Source organism: Daphnia magna, linkage group LG5, assembly GCF_020631705.1.
Source record: "Daphnia magna isolate NIES linkage group LG5, ASM2063170v1.1, whole genome shotgun sequence".
NCBI lineage: Eukaryota > Metazoa > Arthropoda > Branchiopoda > Diplostraca > Daphniidae > Daphnia > Daphnia magna.
Genome location: NC_059186.1, coordinates 1066790 through 1083158, shown reverse-complemented (window position 1 = coordinate 1083158; position 16369 = coordinate 1066790). Strand labels below are relative to the sequence as shown.

The 16369-nt window shown below is 37.8% G+C and overlaps 2 protein-coding genes and 1 long non-coding RNA gene across 3 annotated transcripts; 2 read left to right on the top strand and 1 right to left on the bottom strand.

Annotated features, from left to right (window-relative positions):
- Window positions 1-5791: 5791 nt before the first annotated feature.
- On the bottom strand, window positions 5792-6280 carry LOC123472171. The gene is made up of 2 exons (XR_006646447.1): window positions 6216-6280; window positions 5792-6048 (listed from the first exon to the last, which is right to left on the bottom strand). It is a non-coding gene; the product is annotated as an uncharacterized LOC123472171 (long non-coding RNA).
- A 2684-nt stretch (window positions 6281-8964) lies between these two features.
- On the top strand, window positions 8965-11125 carry LOC116922327. The gene is made up of 4 exons (XM_045173530.1): window positions 8965-9105; window positions 9174-9800; window positions 9864-10476; window positions 10538-11125. Exons 2-4 carry the CDS (start codon window positions 9174-9176, stop codon window positions 10951-10953), a joined length of 1656 nt encoding a protein of 551 aa, XP_045029465.1. The 5' UTR covers window positions 8965-9105; the 3' UTR covers window positions 10954-11125.
- Window positions 11126-12635: 1510 nt separating this feature from the next.
- On the top strand, window positions 12636-15174 carry LOC116935198. Its single transcript, XM_045173692.1, is given in 4 exon segments — window positions 12636-13383; window positions 13386-13552; window positions 13697-14660; window positions 14755-15174. Coding segments are annotated over 4 exon segments (1956 nt in total). The 5' UTR covers window positions 12636-12638; the 3' UTR covers window positions 14835-15174.
- The last annotated feature ends 1195 nt before the right edge of the window (window positions 15175-16369 follow it).

Below are 16369 nucleotides of genomic sequence, written 5' to 3'. Positions count from 1 at the left end.
GAAGGCCCAGCAATGAATTCCGGTCGATAGAACTTCGTGGTTGGGATCGATGGTGATGATGATCCCATCGCTGCCACCAATATGTAAAACCCCTACTTACTTCATCTTTAAGTAAATAGCTTTTACTCGATTAAGGGAAGCTGCGGACTTCGTTCGATGGTATATTCCCGTAAAATGTTAACATGATTCAAACAAGTCGATGAATGTCTTAAACGATTGGAGGCATACATATAGGCCGTAGCCGTATAGCCAGCGTCAAGCACAACAAAGACACAAATAAGACAAGTTTAAACGGGGAACGAGCAAGCCAGTAGCAGGTCGAATAAACGACCTGACACTTGACTCGCAAAGGGGTGAATCAACACTAGACTGGGTGAACAGCCCAGCGTTGACTAACGAAGAATTACAATTGATGGGGTTTTATACGACAAACAAAGTCAACGCGATCACCAACGCAAGGTGAGCGTAATGAAAAGATGGAAAGGAAAATGACTTGTTTCCAGGAATGAGACAGAGAATATTTTTCCAAGAAAGAGTGAGCTGATGCATTCCTTACAATATGCATAAGCAAAGTCCCTAAAAAAAAGGCAAAGTTGGTGAAGTAGTATTGCAATATCAAAATTCCTAAGTGAAACTTTAAAAATGCGCTGCTGATACAATTGTTTATTATTGAAAATACCGTTTGTTAAGTTCATAAAATACGGGCGTAACTAAAACTCGGGGGTCGGGGCTCGGGGGTCGGGGGACTAAAACTCGGGGAATGGACTCGGGTGTTGCCATTTTCCCCGAGCTTCAGTGTGTTCAAACGGGATGACGGGTAAACCAAAAAAGACCGCAGTTTGGTTCCGCAATTTGACAAGCTTTTGAAGCATTAAATAAACAAGTCAAAGGACCGCCCCTTTTTTTAAAATCCTTTATAGCGGCAATAGCGCCACAAAATGTGCTGCTGTCGCCTAATTAGGCTTTTTCCTTTCTCAAATTTTTAGTAATTATTAAAAAATTTTAACACTTTTTAAATAAAATGACCTGTATGAAGAAAACAATTCGACAGATGAATCAGATTTTATTTTAGACAAATTATTTTTTTCTAAAAGTTGAATTTATTAATTTGTGGTAGCCCTATATAAACCCATGTAAAATCCAACTCCATCTCGTTCAGGGGCCTGAAAGCTGTCAGGCAAAACATGACGACAACTCCTGTTAGGGTTCAGGTCCCTGGCCTCAATTTGCAGCAAGAGATAGGCAGCTCAATTCGCTATACTAGCGCAACTTGCCTTACGCATTCAGTTGCAACTCCATCTCGTTCAGGGACCTGAACCCTGTCAGGCAAAAACACAAAACCCCCGAACCGTTATTTTTTTGTTTTGTGTTTGTTATTATTTATGTTTATTGTTTATTTTTCTTTCTGTTTCCTTTCCGTAATACAATGCCTTTTAACTTTATAATTTGGTTTTCATTTATTAGAATATTACTTAATTAAGCAACGGTATAATTTCATCAAAATTACTGTAATAATTGTGCATTTCCACTCATGGGCATTCGGGTAGTGGAACCGGTTCCAAAACCCGATATCATTACTGTATACCCTATTTGACTTGTTTTTTGCAATACATCATAGTTTTATTTATTTTCCTTCATTTGCACACCCATTTTAAGTTAAGGCTGGGCCATATCTTCTAAAGTGGGTATTTTAAACGAAAGAAAACCGCTTGATAAGCACCTACCCGAGTAATGACCCATCAGCTATTTTTCAGGTAGGTAGGTCGGTGCGGTTTAACGTGTCTCGGGTAATCCCTCTATCACAGTACACAAAATTAAAATAGCTTTATAGGTAACAATATTAGGTCTAAATTAACAAATTTTACAGAAATGGATAGGCGATGATGGGGGCTATCCACTTCCATAAAATTTTTACTTAAAAAATACCTAACCGAGTAGTAAACCGATTGGATATTTTTGTCGGTGTGGTTTGACGGATCGTGAACTAAATGAATTATAATCGGTAAACCATAAGCTCAATATTTGAAAAAAAATTACAGGAATGGATAGCTCTTGATTAGATCAATCCATTTGTGCAAAATTATCGCATTAAAAAATTTTACTAGGATAGTAAACCGGTTTACAACTTTTTGTTAAGGTCGGTTTAGTTTCACGGGTATCGGGTAACCCCCACCTCCCTGATTTATGTAAAACTTAAATAATTTTTTGCGGAAAAACTATAAGTCCAAATTAAATAATATTTACAGATATCAATAGCCCTCATCAAGATCTATCTATTTCTATTAAAAATTTTGAACAAATATTCATAGAAAAAAAAATTGAAAAAGGATTATATTTTTTACTTTTGTCAATAGGGTCGAGTATATCCATAGAGCGCAAAAACTATAAAAAACGTCTTGTCTCAAGTTTTTTGTTTATGAATATTTTTTCATAATTTTTACAGAAATGGGTAGCTTTTGATGAGGGCTATCGATATCTGTAAAATTTATTTAATTTGAACTTATAGTTTTTCCGCAAAAAATTATTTAAGTTTTACATATATCAGGGAGGTGGGGGTTACCCCGTGAAAACCGTACCAACCAAAGCAAAATATTGTAAATCGGTTTACTACCCTAGTAAAATTTTTTAATGCGATAATTTTGCACAAATGGATTGATCTAATCAAGAGCTATCCATTCCTGTAATTTTTTTCAAATATAGAGCTTATGGTTTACCGATTATAATTCATTTAGTTCACGATCCGTCAAACCACACCGACAAAAATATCCAATCGGTTTACTACTCGGTTAGGTATTTTTTTAAGTAAAAATTTTACGGAAGTGGATAGCCCTATCATCGGCTATCCATTTCTGTAAAATTTGTTTATTTAGACCTAATATTGTTACCTATAAAGGTATTTTAATTTTGTGTACTGTGATAGAAGGATTACCCGAGACACGTTAAACCGCACCGACCTACCTACCTGAAAAATAGCTGATGGGTCATTACTCGGGTAGGTGCTTATCAAGCGGTTTTCTTTCGTTTAAAATACCCACTTTAAAAGATATGGACCAGCCTTAACTTAAAATGGGTGTGCAAATGAAGGAAAATAAATAAAACTATGATGTATTGCAAAAAACAAGTCAAATAGGGTACACAGTAATGATATCGGGTTTTGGAACCGGTTCCACTACCCGAATGCCCATGAGTTGAAATTCACAATTATTACAGTAATTTTAATGAAATTATATCGTTTCTTAATTAAGTAGGGGAGACCGGGGCTATTTGGGATAGGGGTTAGGTGGGACATCACCGTTTTTGGCATGTTCCCATTTTTTGAAAATATTAATTTTTTAGCCAAACATGTGAAATGTTGTTACACACGTTGACAAAAAAAATTATTAAAATCTTATAATTTGTTTAGGAGATGGAGGGAAAAATCGGGTTTATTCCATTTTGAGTGAAATCCCTCCCATAAAAAAAAAACAAAAAAAGGGTACTTTCTAAATACGTTATAAAAAAACCAAAGCAAACATTGAAAAGGAAATTCATTCTCCTTTTTTTTGTGTCAAGATTTTTTTTGTGTAGCTGTTATCGTTTAGGTGTAATAAGTAAAATGAGTCAAGTGGTTTTTGCGGGGCAATTTAGGACATCGAGACTGGGGTTGTTTGGGCCGAAGTAAATTTAAATTACATTAAATTTAAATTACAATTAGCTATTTATAACATGTAACTATCGATTAAAAAATAATCCCTCCCTTTTTGCAGCTAAAGCCAACCCCCATAACAGAAAAGGAAAATTTTGAAGAAAAAAAAGTTTAAAACTATTTTTTTAATTGTAACAATTCATTTTCGATAAATTTTACACATTACCCGACGCGAAATATAATTCGTAATCGAATGGCTATAATAATATTAAATAAATCTAATTATTTTAGGATAAAAAAGAATTTTATGGAGCTGTCCCAGGTAACCCCGTAATGTTTTAGTGTTCAACAAAAAAAGGTCTTTCATTAAATAATTTGCTAGAGAATTGTGTATTGGACAAAACCATATTTTAAAAATATCTTTAAATAGAGGACATGATAAGGTTTAACATGAATACAACAAGTTTAATGATAATTTATTTTTTTATTCAGTAAAAATTCTTAAAGTTAGTTTTTATTTTTCTGTCCCATATAGCCCCGGTCTCCCCTAATATTCTAATAAATGAAAACAAAATTATAAAGTTAAAAGGCATTGTATTACGGAAAGGAAACAGAAAGAAAAATAAACAATAAACATAAATAATAACAAACACAAAACAAAAAAATAACGGTTCGGGGGTTTTGTGTTTTTGCCTGACAGGGTTCAGGTCCCTGAACGAGATGGAGTTGCAACTGAATGCGTAAGGCAAGTTGCGCTAGTATAGCGAATTGAGCTGCCTATCTCTTGCTGCAAATTGAGGCCAGGGACCTGAACCCTAACAGGAGTTGTCGTCATGTTTTGCCTGACAGCGTTCAGGCCCCTGAACGAGATGGAGTTGGTAAAATCTGCCCCATTCGACCTAAACGTTGCCATTTACGGAATATCAAGATCTGGTCCAGATTTTTGTGGGAAGGGCTACAGGAGTACGCCTACCATGCTATTATACCATGGTTTCAGATAGTGTTGGCGATTATCTAATTTGGTTAGATACAAATTATCTACGCCCACTTTTAGATAACGATACGATTATCGATAAAGTATCTAATTATCCCCATCTACTGGCCAAAAAATATACTGCGTACATGATTGTATCAATATAAAAAACACGGTTAACATAATATTTAAAAATTATATGCAAAAGGGACTGTGAGTTGTGGTAACCACGGTACTACTAACAAGCCTCAAACAGTAAAACAAAAAAATAGCAGTTTTTTCTCATTTGCATCGATAGTCGTCAACAAGATTTTTATGGCGGCGAGACATCGTAAAAATATAGTTTGTAGTAGCGCTAAGGTTAACGACTTAGGCTGTGACCATAAAGTTCGGAGTTCAAATCCAGAAGTGACTGTATATTTTTTCTTGATGATTGGCTCTTTTAACGCTGATAATGATTTTTCTCATTTTAACGCATTTGAAAGCTAGTAGACGACGGAAAGATTAGATTTTTGTTTACAATTTGTATCGATACTACACAACAGCAATTAATATTTTTTATGCTGAAAGTTCTGTATAGACTACTGGCGCAGTGGTATAATACCAGTCTAGTGATAATAAGGTAGTGGGTTCAAACCTAGTCGAAGAAAATTTTTCAGCGGTTTTATTGTAGGGAAAAGCTTGCCTAAATTATTTTTGATGGATTTTATAAATCGGTTGCATAACAGACCTATTTTTTTTAAATTCTAATGTTTCTTATTGTACTTTGAATTAGTAATTAATTTAATTTTAAAAGAATTATTAATTGCGATGGCAACCCTGATATCTATCAATATTAAACAAATTTGCTATCCAGCCAAATATAGTGTTACAGACGACGATAATTTTAGATTTTCGTCTGCAATTTGTATCGATACTACCCAACAGCAACAAACTCATTATTGTGCTGTAAAATTTTACAGAGTATTGGCACAGTAGTATAGAGGCAATTCACATCGCGGTTTCGCGTGTCAATTGTTTCGATGTCCGCCATTTTCTCTGGTTGTTTATGTCATGTTTTGCGTTGTCTGTATTGGCTGAAAGTGTTATTTCCCAATACAAAGTGGATTTTGTGAATCAGTGTTTCATTTTTTTCAATTTTTTTTTGTCAGTTAATTGCTACGTATCTTAGTTAGTATGTATAACAATTTCTGTTTCCAGATCACATTTCTTGTATTTTTAAAAAAATCTTTTCTGTAGGGCTGTCAGAAGATAAACGTAAGTATGCAGCAAAACTATTAATAGTAGGTTGTGATTGCCCCTATACAATTCACGAAGAGTATTGGTGCAATGGACTTAGCATCGCAGGAAAAATGCCACTGGTAACCAATCTTGATTTGGTAAATTACCTGCTATGTTCCAAGTCTCCATACACGCATGAAGATTTAAAGGCTTACAAGGGCCTTGAGACCTACAAGAGATTTATCGATGGGGGAATTGGATCATTTTGTGCAATCAGTCTTTTAAACAAAAATTTGTTGATGAAAGCGAAGGTTATTACTCTTCATTTGTTTATTTGTAACCTAACTTTTTGATGTCATAACGTATAAATAAATTATACTTCATAATTTGTATTACCTCTTGAACATTTAAAATTACTCTTCTTGACTCTCTATCCATGGCTGACTTAGCGTTAACATACACTTTGTCAAGATTCAGGGATGGGGCCCAGTCTGGGTGTGTTTCTCCAGTGTACTAAAAAGGTTTTCCTGTGTGATTTCAAATAGAAGAATTAGATAGACACATTCACTATTAATAAATTTGTTGAGACTTACCTAGAACAAAATGTGCATTACAAACTCTAATGTTATTTGTTTTTGCAACCCGGGGCACAACAATATTGAAAACCCATGACAGCCCTACAGAAAAGATTTTTTAAAAACTACAAGAAATGTGATCTGGAAACAGAAATTGCTACACATACTAACCAAGATACGTAGCAATTAACTGACACAAAAAAAATTAAAAAAAATTAAACACTGATTCATAAAATCCACTTTGTATTGGGAAATAACACTTTCAGCCAATACAAACAAGGCAAAACATGACATAAACAACCAGAGAAAATGGCGGACATCGAAACAATTGACACGCGAAACCGCGATGTGAATTGCCTCTATAATACAAGGCTACCGATGTAGAGGTATTGGGTTTAAACCTGAACGAAGAATGTTATTCAGCGATTTTATTGTTGGGAAAAGCTTGCTTAAAAGATTTTGTACGGGATTTTCTAAATCAATTGCATAACAGATTTATATTTTTTGAATTCTAATGTTTCTTATTGTAATTTGAATTAGTAATTAATTTAATTTTAAAAGAATTAGTCATTGCTGTGGCAACCCTGATATCAATAGTAAACAAATTTACTATCCAGCCAAATATAGTGTTACAGACGACGATAATTTTAGATTTTCGTCTGCATTTTGTATCGATACTAACCAACAACAGTCAATATTTTTTAACTTACTCATCAGTTACCAACTTGATTGGCATAGTGGTATAAGACACCGCTCATGACAACAAGGATCTGTGTTCGATCTCAATAAATAACATAACTTTTTAATTGCACATTAGTCTGGGAAAATGGTGATTTTACAGTGGTAATCGTTGATAATTTGAAGGTTTGACTTTTACTTTTTTCTAGTTGATTTTCTATTTGTAAAATTATATCGATTGTCGTTCATATAGTTTACTTTGACTATAGCATAAACTGAATAATATTGCAGGCAACTATAGCTCTGTGGTATCATACAGTATTTGGGATTCAGAGTATCGAAGTTCAAATCTCACTCGATCCACATCTTTTATTTCGTATAGGGTATTAACATTTATTTTTCGTGTTCCTTGCGTGTTCTTTGCGACTATTTTGCAATTAGAAATCGTCTTAATTTTTTCGTTTAGCATGAAAATTACAAAAAAATTGATGTAAAATTCGATAAAAATATAGATAAAACTAGCTTTGTAACATACTGTTTAGTCTTAAGAAAAGCAGACGATGATCAGTTCAGATTTGTATTGTGCAATTTATATCGATATTCGGTAACAAAATGATTTTTCTTTGCATGGCACATTTGTTTGTCTTCTCAATGGCTCTGTGGATGAAGACAGCAATTGCATGATAATGGTTCAGAGTTCAACTCCAGCGATGGGTATGAATCTATTCTTAATGTTTTGTTTTTGACAATACGCCATCTATTGAGTATCGGAAAAACTACTTGGAAAGTATCGATACAACGATATATCTAAAAATATCGACTATCTAACATTTATCTAAAAATATCGATATATCGTTAAAAAAATTAGATAGTCGCCAACACTAGTTTCAGACTTGTGGTGATCGATTTCTGATCGAGATCGATTTGATCGTTCGATCACTTTTGCTGATCGTGAGCGAGCGATTGATCCACGACCCAGATCGAGATCGAGATCGAAAGGGTGTGATCAATTTTGATCACTGATTGCAGCGCCATCTGTGAACCAAAAATATAACTTCTTTAAATTTGTCACTAGAGTGAAAATATTTTTCGAGAATTCTAGTCAGACTGCTTGCTTAGTCTGCTTGATTTGGGAATGGCTTTGTAAGTCAATTTGATTTCTGAATAAATAATGGCTGAAGTAATTGAAGTCCGGGGCTGATTAGTCCTTTTTTTTTAAATCGTTATATCTTTACTTGTAATAACGATATTTTTAGATATTATACTTTCAGCGATAGACAACTATGTTATTTAATTCCTAATTTTTTTTTTGTATTGTATGTTTAAAATTGGTGGAGATAAAAAATAATAGTCCATACCCCCATTTTTGGAAAACCCGAAAATAGTGGGGTTGAACGGACCCTTGTTTATTTGTAATAAAATAAGTTGTTAATTTTTGAATATACTATTTACAAAAATCCTTTTTTGTATTGTATTACTAAATTCTAAATAAAAATTTCACTTTATGTGTTTTAAGTTACCTAAATCTGATGTTTTCTTAAATTATTGGAATGGGGTTGAATCGTTGATGTAGGAGGTTTTTATTAATGATCGATCATAAAAAAAGAATTGATCTATTTCTAAGAACCTCCCATTTTAAAACAAAGCTTGGAGTAGTCTGCATTCCGTAACATGTCCAGCATCGTTCAACTTGGTGACCAAATTTTTTCACCATTCACCAATGAATTAATAGATTTTGGGATACATTTTGTAACACTTCAAGAGAACGGTATAATTTCATATTCCGTTTTATTTTTACAGACTGACTGTCAGAATATTTTTTAAAAACATACCATTTATGTCGTATGCTTCAATCTAATCAACCAATTTTGAAATGATATGCAATAATTTATAATTTAGGTGGTGTATCTTTTTGGTTCGAAGAAAACGGCAGATGGTTTAATTCTGAAACTGCCGAGCATTTCATTTGCAAAATAAATAGTGCAGAAGACAAGACTATAGTGTCTGATGAAAGTCGTGCAGAGTAAACTAAGGTACTTAATAATTATTATTTACTAATTATGTTCGACCTTAACCTTAAGACAATTATTGTTGCATATAGATGGTTAGAACGTATATTAGAAAAAGGAGCAAAGCCCCTCCCACAGAAGAACAACTGAAGTGTGCAATTATTGAAGTCAAACTACAGAAGCTAACAGTAACACAAAGTGCATTGAGATACAATCTCAGTTTAACTACACTTAAACGATACTTGAAGAAAAACAAAAATGCTAATGAGTTGCCAAACAATCTAAAAAGATTGACCCACAATCGTCAAATTTTTAACAACAAACAAGAAAAAGAACTTACAATTTATTTGAACAAGTGTGCTAAGTTGAATCACGGCCAAACTACTAGACAAGTGCGTCAACTTGCTTTTTCATATGCAAAGGCCAATAACATACAGCATCCCCTTAACTGGACAACTTTTGAATGTGCCAGTGAATATTGGATCCTGGGTTTTCTGAAAAGAAATTCTTCTTATATTTCCCAGAGAAAACCAGAAGCCACAAGTCAGGCCAGGGCTGCTGGGTTCAACGCAGTGGTTGTTAATAGTTACTACGACAAATTAGAAGAAGTGTACGCAAAATACCAATTCACGGCAGACAAAATCTGGAATTGTGATGAAACAGGGGTCCCTACCGTTCTACCCCCACCTAAAGTTCTCGCTGAAAAAGGAACCAAACAGGTCTAGTAAAACTGTTATGGTTTATGCCAATGGTGAAATTATAGATTTCATTGTTTGTTTTAGGTCCAGCAAACAGTATCCGCTGAGAGAGGAATAAACGTCACCATGTTGGCATTCGTGAGCGCATCTGGAGTGGCAATTCCACCAGTTTATGTGTTTCCCAGAAAACGTGAAAATGAAGATCTTTACAAAAACGGGCCACCTGGATGTATTGGATTATTGCACGAGTCTGGATGGATGACGGGGGAAAATTTCCTGAAATCTATCATTCACTTCAAGAAATACAGCCAATGCACTAAACACGATCCAGTGCTTCTAATTCTGGACAACCATAACAGCCATACGGATTATCACGTGATAAACTTTGCGAAGGAAAGCGGGATTGTATTATTGACATTCCCTCCGCATTGCTCCCATGCGTTGCAACCCTTAGATGTCACCGTCTTTGGGCCGTTCAAAAAGTCACTTTCTGCCTTTCACCACTCTTGGTTAAAACGTCATCCTGGCCAACGAATCAGCATCAAGGAAGTTGCAGAATTGACTCGTCCCGCTTTCCAGCAAAAAATTTCTCCATCAAACATTATAGCCGGTTTCAAATCTACCGGAATTTATCCATTCAACCGGTATGCAATTGATCAATCAAGATTTGCACCTTCATTGGTAACAGACTTGGCAGGTAATATTCATTTACAAACTATTTCAAATAGTGTCTTTCTTGTCAACAATTTTTACATTAGTTCCTTCTGCTGAACTACCCGACTCTGTTGCTACAGACAATTCATCAGTGACAAGTGATAACTCAAGCCTAGACCATATAACTCCAGAACAAATTCAACCATTTCCAATGGTAAAACAAACTGGGATGAGGAAAAAGAAAGCGTGTAATGTAGGTTCAACTAGAATTCTAACATCAACTCCAGAGAAACAAATTATAGAAGATCACCATAATCGCATTCAAGCTAAGAAAAAGGGACTTGCAATACCTACGACAAATAAACCAAGGAAAGTGAAAAGTAAGGGCAACCAAGATATATGCATAGATGATGAAAACAAAGAAAATGATTGTGTTAAAGTTACACGAAAGAAAAATTGTGAGAAGGGAGATAAATGTGATGATGACTTGTCGATTAAAATTCTTCTGCCCTTTCTGTAGTAAACAGAACCAGATACGAACGTGCAGCCAAAAGGAACTTGTTTTCATAACCGTCTTATTGTATTTATTCAGCTTCAGTTGTTTTTTCATCTAAGTATGATCTCGAGAGAACTAATCAAGATTAGTCAACCAAGTAATACACTATGTTCACCTGAAATCATTCTTTCATGCCTTTTCTTTTTAAGTAGACATTCACCAAGAAATGAAAAAGATTATTATACATAAATTTAAGACAAATAGTAACACAGTATTATTATTTATGAATTATAAATATTTGGAAAATTTTGCCACACTGAATGTCTGCTCTGCTTTCCACAAACAAAACGTCAACTTAGCTCCGCCCACAACTCCTCCCATTCAACACAGAAAACGCTGCCAATCAACTCCACAAGTGTCTGGTCCAATTAACCCCAAAATTTCTTTGACAAAAAATTACAAATTTCTATAAGAATAGGACACTCAGTATAATTACAATTAGTATAGAAAAATGTAGAATAACATTTTCTACAAGTGTTACTATTTTTAATTTTTTCTCTTAATTACACAGAAAAACTATCTTAAAAATAATAAAAAAAATTTTAACAATTTTAGATACCTGTTTTAAAATTTAGTTCTAACTTAACAATAAAAGCGTTTTAACTTACGAAAATTCATCCCCTCAAGTTATTTGGCATTTGAAACAAGGCTGTACAAAAAAAAAATTTTTTTAACAACTGGTTTTTGCAAAACATGCAAAATCCATTCAACCCCAAAGTTAAAGCAGCCCCGGTCTCCCCTACTGCTGAAAGTGAAACGAACGATGCTGGAGTCCACCTGTAAGTATTAATTTAAAATTTCAATTCAATAAAAGAGTGCTGAGTTTTTGGTTTTGTTCTTTCAGAAAAAGCAGTGAGATTGAAACTGAAACAAGTGAATCACCTAGGCATAGAAATAGGAAACGACATCAAACTCCATCTAAAAATGATGGAAACGTTGTTTTTGTACCACCAACATTCTTTAAGAAAATCAGCTCAAATGAGAAAAGCACTGTGTACCAATGCTTGCTATGATGTCCAAAAGCCAGATCGCACACCACAGTATCTCATTCTTCCCTGAGCAATGCTCGAAGACATATTGTTGAGAATTAAGGAACGCACAGCCAACGTTTGGTGCGTAGCCTAATTCTACAACGTCCGATTTACCTCTTAAAAGGGGGGAGATCAGGAGATTCAAGGTAGTGTAGTTTCTGTAGTCAAGCAGTCTAGTAATGAGACTGGGTTTTCATCATTGTGTTCATCGTGTCGTCTAATAAAGCTAAGTTTTTGGTAATTATCCTGTTGCGTTTGATTCTTTGTTCCCGTTCCGCAACATTTTTGGTGTCAGGAGTGGGATAGGATCTCTGAAAAGTTGATTTATCAACTATCCTATTGAACCCTGGGCTGAGATTTGGTTTCTTTATTCTCCTTTACTTTTATTTGCCTTTTCTTGTAGAAGCTTCGTGTAGTAATTGATTTTGTCAGTTCACATTTCATGTCCATTTTTCTCTCGTACAATTGATTAGTCTGTTTAAGTTTTTGAGTCCAGTAAAGAAGAGCAAGTAGCGTCCTGACGCTTTCCTCGAATTCGCACGTCCTTGAGCCCCCACCCCCTTTTAATTCCGAGAAGTAGACCGTTACCTTTTTTCTGTTGCGGTGAGTCTGCAACGTATGCCCCGTCGACGACAGCATTGCGACCTTTGCGTGGAAGGCCAACCGTCCATCTGTAATTATTGCGGAGGGGCTAACTATCGTCCAGTGGAAGCATCCATTACAACCCGAGCTGCTCTACATCAAGAAACGATGGAGGCCGTTCAACAAGCTCTCGCTGCCCTCACAGTCTTGGTACAACAACAACAGCAAGCTCAACAACAACAGCAGCAAGCTCAACAGCAGCAACAACAAATCCAAGTCCAGCAAGGACAAGCGCTTCAGATCGCTCTGCAAGCCATTCAACAAAACCAAAATACTGTAGCCAGTCACCCGCTTCCAACGTTCAGCGGAACCATAGAAGAAGATGTATACGTTTGGCTAGAGACGGTCCAGCGAGAGTCAACTGCTGGAGGATGGAATGAGGACCGGAAAAGGCGAATGGTTAACGCGGCTCTGCGTGGCGTTGCAGCTAGCTGGCAGTGGCAACCTCCGGCCGGAACCGTAGATGATTGGGCCGGATGGTCAGCAGCTTTCCGGGACACATTCCGCAAACGTTACACGTTCATCGAATGGGAAACGATGGTGAAGGCGAGGCAACAAATGGTGGGAGAATCTGCTGCACAGTACGCTCTTAGCAAGGCTACTTTACGCCAATACTGCCCGCATCAAATGAGCGAAGCGGGGTTCGTCCCTTATTTAATCCACGGAATCCGTCATCACCAGTTCGCGCCGGTGTTAGTGCACAGTCAGCTAGCGAATGTCCAGACCTTCATCGAAGCGTATTCCCGTCTGGAAGCAGCCATCATTCACACGCCAGAGATTCCCGACAAACACAGCAAGACGATCGAATCTCTTGTCGCTCAGAATGCAACCCTCGCTGCACAAGTATCAGATCTACAGAAAAGAATGGCTTTTCAACGACAAGCACCACCGTATCACCAGCCACCACCTGTGCGTCAAGTCAATTGGCAAGATCAGCGGCGACCACCCGGAACTTTGGATGACAGGCAATGTTACCAATGTCACCAGTATGGACACATGAAACGCGATTGTCCTGTTCGGAATCAGCCCTACAGCTATCAAGACCAAATAAACCAGCCAGTCCGTCCACCATCTCAACCAAACAGTCGTCCATCGAGCCCGCATCCGGGAAACGGGCAAGCCGGGTCGATGGGGCAGACCCGGCCATCGGAACAGTAGAAGCCCCCAATTGCTCAATTCGACCGGCGGTAATAGAAGTAGATGTGGACAAGATTGAAGAAAAGGTTAGCGCATTAGTCGATCCAGGCGCCACTGTTAATGTCATCTTTCGATCGTTGGTCTGTCATCTCAAAATCGAAGAAACGCAAACACCTCCCCTTATATTGGCAGACGGAACGGCGTCCAAAGCACCTGCTGGTGAAATTGTTTTAAACCTCTGTTGGGAAGAAATAAGTGAAGAAGTAAAATTTCTCGTGTTCGAAGACCCGTCTCATCCGATCATCTTGGGGACAAACTGGATAGCTCGAGTCGGAGTGGTTGTCTCCTTATCGGAAGCTGGAGTCATGGAAGCCAAAAGAGGTGGCCTGAAATTGTCAGACCTCCAGAAAAATGCCCCGAAATCAGAGACAAACGATTGGCTGGCAGCTTGTATGATGCCCGAAGAAGACAAATCTTTGTCAAACCACTTAACAGTGCGGAAAGTGACCGTTGTGCCCGCCAAAACTCTCGCATTTATCCAGATGGACATGACGTCACCAGAGAGGAAGACAATCGGAAAAGAAGAGCACCAGTTTATCATCAATCGCACGTACTCAGCCCGACCAGGAAGAGAGTGGATAATCCCAAGCAGCCTGATCACTGAACAGGAAGATGGTCTTTTTGTTCCTATTCTTAATTTGACATCAAGAAACATCCGGTTCTATGCAGGAGAAGAGCTCGTGGAAGCTGAAATCGCACCCGAACTGCAGATACTTGAATCAACAGAAGAGTTCTTTTGCAGTCTCACTCAACAAAAAGAAAGTAAGCAAGGGTCATCTGAGTTCGTCACCAGGCTCGTTGGTAAGATGCCGGAAGAATACCAGGCCTGTATGGAACAATTACTCAACACTTACGAGCATCTCTTTCATCACGAGACATCGGGGCCCCTACGTAGCACTCCACACTTTGAACACCACATTGACACCGGCGATTCGCGTCCCATCCGATCCGCGCCATACCGAGTCTCTCGGGTAGAAAGAGACTTCATTCAAACTCAAGTAACAGAAATGTTGAACAACGATGTCATCACTCCATCTTCCAGCCCGTGGGCGTCTCCGGTTGTGATGATTCCCAAGAAGAACGGTAAAATCCGGTTCTGTATTGACTATAGGCGATTGAATGCAGTTACTGTACGCGACGTCTATCCACTACCTCGCATTGATGACTTTCTGGATCGTCTTGGCGGAGCAAAAGTCTTCTCAAGTCTGGATCTAAAAAGTGGATATTGGCAAGTTCCAATGAGTTCCGACAGCCGAAGAAAAACCGCGTTTATTACGCCTGATGGCTTGTACGAATGTAAACGGCTCCCATTTGGCCTCTGCAACGCGCCCGCCACATTCCAACGAATGATGGACCAAGTCCTTTCAGGATTGAAGTGGACTATGTGTCTAGTCTACTTGGACGACTTAGTGATATACGGAAGCACCTTCGAAGAACACTATGAACGGCTGGAAGCTGTCCTAACGGCTCTTGATCAAGCAGGATTGTCACTGAATCCCGAAAAATGTACGTTTGCAGTTAAAGAAATAGCCTGTTTAGGACATCAAGTGACGTCAGAAGGTATTCGTCCAGATCCAAGTAAACTGGCTGCTATTTTAGAATTCCCATCTCCGGCCACCTACCCACCTCATCTACGTTTGACTACGCTCCGCAGTTTCCTCGGTATCGTTTCATATTACCGTCGATTCGTAGAACACTTCGCATCGATCGCCACACCACTTTATCGGCGTCTCAAGAAGAAGGCTCAATGGACCTGGGGAAACGAAGAGGAAACGGCCTTTCAGCAGTTGAAGTCTGTTCTAGTATCGGCCCCATTACTAGCCCATCACGAGGCGGAAGGAGAGTTGGAATTACACACCGATGCCAGTGGTTACGGTCTCGGAGCCGTTCTAATGCAAAAGGTGACGACTGAGTTCCACCCGATTGCATACCTCAGCCGACGTTTATCTCCTGCTGAAGCAAACTACCATTCGAACGAGCTAGAGTGCCTAGCTTTGGTTTGGGCCCTGACAAAACTTCGCCCCTATCTATACGGCAGAACATTTAGGGTAAAAACTGACAACAATGTCGTACGCTGGCTATGCCAAAAGAAAGAAATCAAAGGGAAGTTTGCTCGTTGGATTATTGATATGCAAGAATTCGATTTCTCTATCGAGCATCTGAAAGGGATCGATAACCGAGTCGCCGACGCCCTGTCCCCTCCTGAACCTCAAAACAGAGCAACCAAGCATCTGCAGTCTACGTATGGACGGTTACTCATCACAAGAAGTAGCATTTTGGCAGCAGGGTGATCCCTCGATCAAGGAGAAGGTCATTCGCCTACAAGGACTACTGCCAACCGACCCAAAAATTCCAACTGACCATTCATTTTGCCTTTGCAATGGAGTATTGTATCGAAAAAACACAAAAGAAAACGGTAAAAAGCATCAGCTTGTCGCCCCATTAATTCTTCGCAGAGAAATCATTCAATCATGTCACGCCTCAGCCACAAGTGGACACCTGGGAGTTCA

Bases quoted from the DNA above. Each gene is read 5' to 3' on its own strand.
- LOC116922327 (XM_045173530.1), top strand. From the start codon at position 9,174: ATGGTTAGAACGTATATTAGAAAAAGGAGCAAAGCCCCTCCCACAGAA. The intron at 9,801-9,863 runs GTCTAGTAAAAC...TGTTTGTTTTAG, and splicing joins CTGAAAAAGGAACCAAACAG to GTCCAGCAAACAGTATCCGC. The intron at 10,477-10,537 runs GTAATATTCATT...TTTTTACATTAG, and splicing joins ATTGGTAACAGACTTGGCAG to TTCCTTCTGCTGAACTACCC.